This window comes from Panicum virgatum, chromosome 9K, assembly GCF_016808335.1.
Source record: "Panicum virgatum strain AP13 chromosome 9K, P.virgatum_v5, whole genome shotgun sequence".
NCBI classification, from domain to species: domain Eukaryota; kingdom Viridiplantae; phylum Streptophyta; class Magnoliopsida; order Poales; family Poaceae; genus Panicum; species Panicum virgatum.
The window spans coordinates 52,746,794-52,757,922 of record NC_053144.1 but is presented as its reverse complement, the minus strand read 5'-3'; the positions used below and the strand labels follow the sequence as shown (position 1 = coordinate 52,757,922).

The following is an 11,129-nucleotide window of genomic DNA, read 5'->3' as shown; positions in this document are numbered from 1 at the left end:
AGCTTGGATTGGAAGGTGAGACAACCTGAAATCTGTTATTACTGCAAGGTGAGAGCCTGAAATCTGTTACTCCGTACTGCTGCTAGGTGAGACAACCTGAAATCTGTTACTGCAGAAATTCTTCCTCACAGTTGGTTATCAGAAATTCTGGTGGTATCCTCACAGTTCGTCCCTTGATAGCTACTGCATCACTGCCTCCCAGAAGTGAATGATAGATAGCATCGCACTGGATGATGCCACCCGATCGGCCGTCGGCCATGTTCGCATGGCGTGTTCATTGCCCCATTTGCCTTTCGCCAGGCTGACCGGAAGGACGGCCGGCTTTGATGGCGCTGGGGTCGCCGTCGCATTAAGTTGCGAGACGACTTGGCGCTGGTGTACCCCATCGACCTGCTAATTGTGGCTGTCACCGGACAAGGCTTGATCTCCCGGTAAGACAGGCAGCAGCCGCGGCAGGCCCTCGTCGGTAGACCCATGCTGACATGCGGGCAGTACTCCACTGACCACTTGCAAGTGCAGATTGTGCAGTGCATTACTGCTGCTAGCGCATGGTTTCCGTGCCTCGTTACCTTGCTGGCTTGCTGCCTAGTTAAGAAATCGTGACACTGTACTGGGTTAACGGTCACGCACGGCTTGAAGGACGTGTGTGGGTACTGGGTACAGACCACTTGCATGCTGCTGATCCATGGAAAATGTGCGGGTGCGGCAGACAGGCTCATTACTAGCGATGTACATGGCATTAATCTGATCTCAAGTTTCGCCGGAGACTGCAGCGCCGGTGGCCGGCCGGTGGGGATCACCTCTCGCTCGCCACCGTCCCCGCCCCCGTCGCTGCTGCGCACGACGGCCAAGTTGAGGAGGCACCAGGTACGCCGCATAAACTGGCGACGATGGCGAGAGCTCGCCGAGCTGGTCGATCCATCGACGGCTGTCTGACCCGGTCAGTCTCCGGCGATCCGCGGCTCTGGTTGGTAGGTCGCCGGAGCCTTTAAAGTTTACCTCCTGCATGGAGATGGAAGGGCTGGAGCGTTTGACCTTCCTGGCGTCATGCGTTTAAAGTTCATCATGATCGGTATGCTCTGCCTCGATCTGGCGTACTCCATAGTCCATACAAGTGCAGGTATCTCCAAGTAGGTCTGTCCCCTTGCAGTAGGTTGTTTCCCGGGGCATTCCAATATTTCAATCCCACCGCACAAGTTGACCGCATTCCAATATTCCATTATTATCCCGTGGGTTGACCGACCCTGTAGCTGAGCGTGAATGCTCCATTGCTCCCTCCTGTAAATGTGTTTGGTAGGAGCTGTGGTACATTGCATCATTTAGTACAGTACATTGCATCATTTACCTAGGATGCAGGCACCAGTACTGCAGGCATTGCGTGAACATTAGTACATTGCTTGCTTCCATCAGTAATTTGCGAGACGTATTTTTGAGTCTAAATAACTCATGACGGGACAATAATTATCAAATACAAATGAAAATACTATAGTGATTTACACTCAAAATTTTATGCATCTAAACAAGGTCTAAATCTTATTATAAAGGTACTGCAGCACTGTACGGCTGTACCTGCATGGGGTAGCTAGAGTATCAGTACACCAGGCATGTACGCACAATATATCAGAGTACGTATAGGACGGGTAATCTTGTCTACTGCATCCATCTGATGTGTTGCTTGCACTGCATCACTGCATCTTTCTGAACCTATTATCGTCGGATCGTACTATTATCATTGACCCTGCAGTGATCCGCCATCACCGCTGGGTTCCACACTGGGACCCGGTGGTGACAGACTGACATCGAAGGTTTGATAAAACCGGACGGCGATCACTCTATTCGTTGTGGTGTGACGGGTGGCTGGTGTTGATTTTTTTTGAGAGAAAAGTACTGTTGGTTGGCTGGTGACTGGTGGCCGGTGCTGGTTTGGTGTATGAAAAAAATACTGTTGGTGTGAGAGTGGATAAGGCGATTGCAAAGATAAATTTTATAGTAGTGATCAGGTCAAATCAAGAGGCCACGAGACGGTAGGACAATACACGCTTGCTTGGTTCCGTAGTTGAGCGTGAGACGGAGAGAGCTGGAGGCTTGCGTTGACTCGGAAGCTATTCATCACATGCAGATCGTCGCCAAGTCAGGATGGGACAGCTAGCGGACGTCGAAACGGTAGAGTAGCTAGCAGGGCTAGTAGCCCCTCGAATTTCTGCTGCTTTCTTGATCGACATGGTACGGTGAGCAAGCTTTCGTGCTCACGATGGAGTAGTCATCAGACGTCAACGCCTCAACGGGCTTGATTTTGATTGGTAGATTGAGTATACACCATTACATGTGGCTCCGTCTCTGATGACCTTGTCACACCAGAGTATTCGCGTGCAAGCTAGCAAGTTTTGCTGCAATACTATTACGACTACGACTGAACTTTGACTCTCGATCGATAGTCTGACTAGATCAAGTCACTGTGCCAAATCCACATGCAATGCAATGGTCGCTCCACCGTTTGACTTTTGCTGTAGCGGCGCCAGGGGCTAGCTGACTCGTCCCAAGGTGATGCATGGTCTTCTTGTGCTACTTCTTGAGTAGAGTAGTAGTACTACTTTGCTAGCTACCCACTGCCGTCTATACTCTGTTGTGCCCAGCGTACGCGTATGGATCCCCGGCTGTGGATATAAATAAGGGATGCAGACGCCCATGGACCCTTGTCCTTCGTAGAGTACACTACACTACACTACACCTTGTACCCACCAAGTCACCAACACCGGCTTTTGTGCTATCGGCGGCATCGACCGACGAGCGGCGGCGACGACTCCGATCCATGGGGCGGCCGCCGTGTTGCGACAAGGAGGGCGTGAAGAAGGGGCCGTGGACGCCCGAGGAGGACCTCGTCCTCGTCTCCTACGTCCAGGAGCACGGCCCCGGCAACTGGCGCGCCGTCCCGGCCACCACGGGGCTCGCGCGGTGCGGCAAGAGCTGCCGCCTGCGCTGGACCAACTACCTCCGCCCGGGCATCCGCCGCGGCGGCTTCTCCGACCACGAGGACAGGCTCATCGCCCACCTCCAGGCGCTCCTCGGCAACCGCTGGGCCGCCATCGCCTCCTACCTCCCAGACCGCACCGACAACGACGTCAAGAACTACTGGAACACGCACCTCAAGAAGAAGCTGCTGCTCCTCCACCAGCACGCGCCCCCCGCCACCCCCTCGCCGCCGCCCAACAAGAACAAGGGGCAGTGGGAGCTCAGGGTGCAGACCGACATCGACCTCGCCAGGCGCGCCCTGCGCGACGCGCTCGCCAGCCCGCCGGCGGGGACGAAGATGACCAGCGGCGCCACTGCCCCGGTGCTGCCGGCGCCGTTGCCCGCCGCCGAGCCAGCGCCGGCGTACGCGCTCACCGCGCGCGACGTCTCCTGCTGCATGCTGGACGGGTGGGCACCGCCGACGCCTGATGGGAAGAAGAGCGGCAGCCCGGCGACGCCGCCGCCGCCCGTCGTCGCCGCGGAGAGCGCGTCCGGATCGACGTCGGAGCTGACGACGGAGTGTACTTCCGCCTCCATTTCCAGCGCGTCTAATAATAAATGCGCCGCGCCGGCGGCTGCCCAGCTGTTCCTGCGCGAGGAGGGGAAGGCGGTGGCCGGGGAGGTGCCGCTGTCGGAGATCGAGTCGTGGCTGCTGGAGGACGGCGGCGGCGAGCAGAAGCCGCCGGCGCACGATGGCACCCTGCTCGATGCGGCCCTACTGCACAGTTTCGGCTTCTAAATGCTGCTATTTGGACTCTCTGCATACGCTCCGATTCTAGCCTATGTAATTTGCCGTTCTTCGCAGTGGCGGATGCAGGATGAAAGGCAAGAGGGCTGAAACAATGGAGATGCTGATTTATGTGAAAATTTAATGGTGATTTGATGCTTTTGCTACAGTGTTTTACGCGTAATTAGGGGAGCTTAGGGGGCTGGAGCTGGTTCTTCGATCATCTGCTTGTGTCATCCGTACCTGCTTGTGTCATCCGTACAAAAAGGTACGGAGATGCTGATACTCATGGCGAAAAGGTGCCTAACCGGATTGGTTAGATGGACTCGGTAGCACTCCTCAAGTTCTGGGTTCGACTCCTGGTGGGAGTGAATTTCAGGCTGAGGTTAAAAAATCCATTCGTCTGCCTACACGCCAAAGCACATGGAAATAGGTTTCGGCTCACCCCGGCCCGCTCTCACACGGGTTACCGTATGTGTTACGGCGCCCCTGTGTAAGGGTGAGACAAAGATTCGGAGATTTTCTCTACCTACGTGAGAAGTCTTTTTCTTACATTAATGTCCGGGGGCGGCTTGCCCCTCGTAGGTCGAGATTTGCATCGCTGCATCAAGCAACCAAGTGGGGGATCGTATAACGTTAACTATGATAATGAAGTTGAAAAGTTACTCGATGTTCACTCGCTTGCATTGTGTGGCAGATAGCAAGGGATCTTACTGTCGTGGGATTTCTAGGGTACCCACAGCCGAGTGGCGGAACGCACCCGCCTATTCCCAGTGAGGGGGTGCTCGGGAAGGTATTAGGCGATTGGGCTGATCTAGCTCTGAGATAAGCACACAAGAACACACGATCTAGAGTGGTTCGGGCCGCCGGAGCGTAATACCCTACGTCCACTGGGAGAAGTTTTGATCTCTGTTGTGTATGAATTTATCCTCTGCTGGGCCTTGGCTCTCACCCAGTCTGAGTTTTTCTCTAACGAGCGCCCCCTTTTATAGACCAAGGGGTGCGGATACATAGGACGTTGGGGCCCGACAAGTGGGTCCAACGTGACTGTGCAGCATACTGCGCAGAGTACTCAAATGGCTACAGTGGCTACGAATCTTTTCTCCGATATGCTTCCATCCCCTGCTGACCCTCTGAGGCTCTGACGAAGGAGGTCTTTTCTTGTCCCGTCAGCAAGGTGCCCGTTGGGGGAGCGTAGCTTGCGGCGTGACCTGTTGAGGCTATTATGTAGGCGTCATAATGGGTGAAGCCGAGCCGTCGTGTCCATATGTTATGGCAGACTGGCAGGCGCGGCGTGGGCGGCGCCAGCAGCTCCACTATCTTGGTAATACGCGATCAATAGTGTCCCCTGGTCAAAGTATCGCCTCGGCTTCTGCTACATCAATGCGGACGTCCTCCTGTCGTAATGAATGCATCGGTAGGTGAGCCTTAATAAGGAGACCAAGCGGCCTTATATACGTGTCTGGGCCTGTTGACACGTGGTGGCCCCGGACCACCCCGAGGCGGGGTGACGATTCCTTTCCTTGGAGAGGGGTCCGGTTACTATACAGGGGGTCCCGGACCCCATGGGGGGTCCGGGATTCCCTGGGGATCCGGTCCTCTTCGGGAGGTCCGGAGCTTCCGGCCGTTCGGGCTGACCGCCAGCTTTTCCCGAGACACGTGGTGCTCCCGGACCTTTCCCAACCAGGGGATGGGTCCGGGACCGCTGTTGGGTGAGCAGGGCTCCGGACCGCAGGGGTCCGGCTGCTGGACGTAGTTAAGGATAACTACAAGGCTCTTGCCTAGACGCAGCAAGAGGGGGTACCCCAGTCCTGGGGTACCGACAGTGGCCCCCGAGCCCACCTCGGGAGAGGCACGAACCTGCGGGTGGGGCCACTAACGAGATGTGTTTCCACACAAATTTGATTGCGTCGGTGTGCTCATACAAAGAGCGGGTGCTCCGGACCCCTGAGGCCGGTACACCGGTTGCCAGGCTCAGGCTCTAGAGTGCTCTCCACAGGGCGACGAAGGTGTAGGCTTAGGGTGCGGAACCAAGCTAAGCAGCTACACAGACCTCGGATCCCTCAGGGAGCAAGCACCACCTTCCGGACCTGGCTCTAGTCGACCGTGGCGAGCGGTCTCTGCCGGAGCGGGCCACCGGGGTGGACTTGAGTCGACCGTGGCGAGCGGTCTCCGCCGGAGCGGGCCACCGGGGTGGACTTGAGGCGACCGTGGCGAGCGGTCTCCGCCGGAGCGGGCCACCGGGGTGGACTTGAGGCGACCGTGGCGAGCGGTCTCCGCCGGAGCGGGCCACCGGGGTGGACTTGAGGCGACCGTGGCGAGCGGTCTCCGCCGGAGCGGGCCACCGGAGTGGACTTGAGGCGACCGTGGCGAGCGGTCTCCGCCGGAGCGGGGCCACCGGGGTGGACTTGAGGCGACCGTGGCGAGCGGTCTCCGCCGGAGCGGGCCACCAGAGTGGACTTGAGGTGACCGTGGCGAGCGGTCTCCGCCGGAGCGGGCCACCGGGGTGGACTTGAGGCGACGTGGCGAGCGGTCTCCGCCGGAGCGGGCCACCGGAGTGGACTTGAGTCGTTGCTGATGATCCGATGAAATATATCACCGGATCTGAGAGTAAGGTGCGAGAAACCAAGCCTTATACTAGAAGGGAGCTCGGGACCTCTAAAGACAGCAGTTCTCGGATACTAGAGTACTTATAACAGGGTAGTGAAGTACGTAAACTTAGGGTACATTACCAGGCTAAGCTACGCGGAGCTTCTCTACCCCAGGATACGAGTACTACTTCTCCGGACCAGGTCCTTAGGGGTCCGAACTGCCTTCCAGCTTGAAGGGGTGTCCCCACCTGGCCACAAGCCAGCAACTTATCTTGGATTGTTAGCAATAATAGGAAGATTCCGTTTTAGAGGAAAGAAAAGCTAAACCAAGGCGAATAAATGTAATCAAGGTGGAGCCTAGATAAAACTGAGAAAGATCTCCTTTATTATTGTGGTTGTCACGGTATACATCAGAGGTCGGGATTACGAGGTCGGACCTCTACTGCTCCGGACCGTAGCTTGCCTGTTTGTGCGATAGGGCCAGAGGTCGGGTTTACAAGGTCGGACCTTGACCGCTCTGGACTCACACGTAGGCGCCATGTTATTACAAAGGAGGAATTTTCCCAGCCCTATTTTAGGAGTAACCTTCGGCTGCATTCTATACAGCATGTTCTTCTCTTGATTGGGAGTGATATCACTACTCCGGGGTTCTTCATGGTCGTCGGAGGTGAAGGCGCCCTGGATGTGCCTGAACTGCATCATCCAGCATCACCTCGGGAGCTCGGGGGGCCACTCCTTGCCTAAGAGCTGTCATATGCTTAGGTAGCATGAGACAAATTCTTTGGCTTTGAATGGGAGGGGCCCCCTGCCGCCGCCGTCGTCTGCCGATGGAAGCTAGACGCCCTTGCGCAGCAGAAGGACCGGTGCGAAGCGCGGAGAGGTGCGGTCGTTCGCCGGCTTGTCCTTGGTGCTAGCGCCAGGGGCCCCCGCGCCTGGCGGCGGGGCCCTGTCTGCAGCAGCGCCAAGCTACGCTGAGGCGGCTCTCCGGTGCTGGCGACGGCAGGACGACACGGCCAACTTCCTCCGGGATGGCCGTCGGCTCCAGGCTCTATGTTGAGAGAAAGCCTTGAACCGACGTCATGCCGCCGGAGAGGAAGCATGGCCGTTGCTTGAGAGAAAACCTTGAGCCGACACTGGGATAGCGCGGGGCGGCACGCAACAGGCGTCGCCCCCGCGCACCACCGTGCCGGCTCTGAGGCGTCGCAGTGGCGACGCACAGCAGGCGCCGCTGCCGTGCACCGCCGCACCGAGGGCGCTGGTGCCACAGCGTAGTAACATGCGGCGTAGGTGCCACCATGCCTCTCTTCATCTTCTCGTTCGTCGTTGCAGAGGATGAACATGGTCCCAGAAGCCCGAAGATCCATCCAACGCTGATCCTCCCCACGGACGGCGCCAAATGTCGTGTGATTTCTAGGGTACCCACAGCCGGGTGGCGGAACGCACCCGCCTATTCCCAGTGAGGGGGTGCTCGGGAAGGTATTAGGCGATTGGGCTGATCTAGCTCTGAGATAAGCACACAAGAACACACGATCTAGAGTGGTTCGGGCCGCCGGAGCGTAATACCCTACGTCCACTGGGAGAAGTTTTGATCTCTGTTGTGTATGAATTTATCCTCTGCTGGGCCTTGGCTCTCACCCAGCCTGAGTTTTTCTCTAACGAGCGCCCCCTTTTATAGACCAAGGGGTGCGGATACATAGGACGTTGGGGCCCCGACAAGTGGGTCCAACGTGACTGTGCAGCATACTGCGTGGAGTACTCAAATGGCTACAGTGGCTACGAATCTTTCCTCCGATATGCTTCCATCCCCTGCTGACCCTCTGAGGCTCTAACGAAGGGAGGTCTTCTCTTGTCCCGTCAGCAATGTGCCCGTTGGGGGAGCGTAGCTTGCGGCGTGACCTGTTGAGGCTATTATGTAGGCGTCATAATGGGTGAAGCCGAGCCGTCGTGTCCATCTGTTATGGCAGACTGGCAGGCGCGGCGTGGGCGGCGCCAGCAGCTCCACTATCTTGGTAATACGCGATCAATAGTGTCCCCTGGTCAAAGTATCGCCTCGGCTTCTGCTACATCAATGCGGACGTCCTCCTGTCGTAATGAATGCAGCGGTAGGTGAGCCTTAATAAGGAGACCAAGCGGCCTTATATACGTGTCTGGGCCTGTTGACATGTGGTGGCCCCGAACCACCCCGAGGCGGGGTGACGATTCCTTTCCTTGGAGAGGGGTCCGGTTACTATACAGGGGGTCCGGGATTCCCTGGGGATCCGGTCCTCTTCGGGAGGTCCGGAGCTTCCGGCCGTTCGGACTGACCGCCAGCTTTTCCCGGGACACGTGGTGCTCCCGGACCTTTCCCAACCAGGGGACGGGTCCGGGACCGCTGTTGGGTGAGCAGGGCTCCGGACCGCAGGGGTCCGGCTGCTGGACGTAGTTAAGGATAACTACAAGGCTCTTGCCTAGACGCAGCAAGAGGGGGTACCCCAGTCTTGGGGTACTGACACATACATATGGCTTTCCATGGTCCGTCATTTGGAACATGAGGATTTTCTTTTTTCAGAATTAATTTCTATGCCGGCAAATTCAATACTCCCTCCATAATATAATATAAAAGAAGTCATTTTGAGTTTGTCCTTTAAGTCAAACATTTTATATTTTGACTATAAATAAATTTTTTAGATTGAGTTTGAAAATATGAAAGCGATGTAAGTAGATTCATCTTGAAATGTAGTTTCGTAAAAATATTTTGAGAACATATCAGGTGCAAACCAACCTCTCCGTTCAAACTATGCAAACTTCAATCTGGACCATCAGATCAACATCCAATGGGAGGGCCGCGGAGAGGTGGGAGGGGGAATTTGCAAAAGTGTGATTACCCAATCCAAGAGCGGGTCCAGATTGTAAAATTAACCAATCATCCATATCTCTTGGATATTGATCTAATGACTCAGATTGAAGTTTCCATAGTTTGCACGGAGATGTTGGTTTGCACCTGATACGATCTCATTTTATAAATATTTTAGTGCAAAAAGATTATGGTCAACGTTGTTTTTTTTAGACCGCGTTGATGTCCCTAAACGATTTCCTTTACGATATGAAGGGAGTATATAGTTCCATGAAAAATTTCTGTGGCGGTGTTGGATGGAGCTGGAGCTACAGCGTGCCCCTTCTCTCCTCTCGCACACGACACACGCAAAGCCGCTCGGGGATGCAGCATTCGAACTCGAGAGGTGGGGAGCGCTCGCCTCGAGGAAATCGAGTGGATCGGGTCAAGCTTCCCTGTCCCATGGGCTTGCAAACGATCGGAGAATTTACCCCGTGGTCAATTTCCATGTGGGCTTCCAGCTATGGTAAAAGGCCGGGTTCCTGTGGGATTTCGGACCAGGGATCCTATTCATCTTCCGGAAGAAAATTGTTTACGTATCTTCTAATGTCTGAAATCCGTGTGAATATTTTCTACCATCGGATTTAAGGCAACACAGCAAGAGCGGACCATCCAGGCATCCAGCGCCCAGTGGGCAGCGCGCAGCGGGCTCGAGAGTTGGTACGTTGAGGGAGTTAGCTGGACACATGTAGGTGTAGGTATTTTTTGGATTCAGAGGTTCAAATGTATTTTTCTCATAAATGGTACACTCAATTTCGAATCCGTTTAAACCACTATATTCTTAAGAATTAATCCAACACAATGAGATCCAATATGAATATATTTTTATTAAATTTTAAAAGTCAATATTTGGAATTAACTAGTTCAACAATTTAGTATATTGTTTGAACATTTTCGTATAAAATGTTGAATTAGTTTATACTGAATGTTGAATTAGTTTATACTGAATGTTGAATTAGATTACAGAAATATGTTGATTAACCATTTGAAATTGTTGAATGGCACATATCTACACTGCACACTTGATGAATTAATTGAAGTATTTGAATAAAATCGTCTAAAAGAGAAACGGGATAGAAAGAGAGAAAAAAAAGAAGGGGTAGGATGGCCTCTCTATCCACTGAACATCTGACTTACCTACCTACGGTGCTGCTTGCCTACAGAATTTTGCAGGACGCGGTGATGCCGAAACGAATTATGGGCCGTGGGCTGTCTTGTGGGCTGCTGTTGGGCTAAAGATAACTTGCTTAACTACCTACCAGAAGACATATAGGAGCCCTCATTTCGGACTTCCAAACTAGCCCTCATAGTTTTAAGATGGATTATTTATTCTTTACATGTGAACAAAAAGATCACTTTGCTGCTCACAACGGAGGGACTTCAAGATGAATAGTAAAATAAATGAGTCTGGACATTTGGACCGTCTTGAGGATTCTTGAAGCTGCAAAGAGAAGAAAAACAATTACCGCTCTGAACTAACAAATAAAAAACAGATTCGGAAACTGATTACATTGGCAAAAAAATATGTTTAATATTTAACGATTGAATGAACATGGCTCCTAGCAGATTGAGTTGCTAGGGAGAAACTACCAACTTGGAGTAGTGCAGTGGCTAGAAGTATCCAGTGCTATAGGATAATCGTGCAAAAACATTACCTGCAAAAAGTGGGCGAACTTATTGTTCTGTAAATCCGTTTAAACATTATTACAAATTCTCAATTTTTATAACTGTGCGTTAAAACTATGCTTTAAGAGTGACCTCAGATTTTTTTTATGGCGAAACCTGCCGTACTCACGCATATATGATATATGTGAGCGCTTTCGTACGTGGTTTGGAAACCGGACTCACGCATTGTAACCCCCACACAAACACACCCCTACTCTGCTCTGATCAAACTATAACGATTCGTCTCGGGCTTTACACTGATCGC

General features: G+C 53.6%; 1 protein-coding gene across 1 annotated transcript; it reads left to right on the top strand.

The window, feature by feature from the left end:
- The first annotated feature begins 7 nt into the window (after nt 1–7).
- LOC120652207 (myb-related protein 306-like) lies at nt 8–3,901 on the top strand. The gene has a single exon (XM_039929964.1). It carries the CDS (start codon nt 2,810–2,812, stop codon nt 3,746–3,748), a length of 939 nt encoding a protein of 312 aa, XP_039785898.1. The 5' UTR covers nt 8–2,809; the 3' UTR covers nt 3,749–3,901.
- The last annotated feature ends 7,228 nt before the right edge of the window (nt 3,902–11,129 follow it).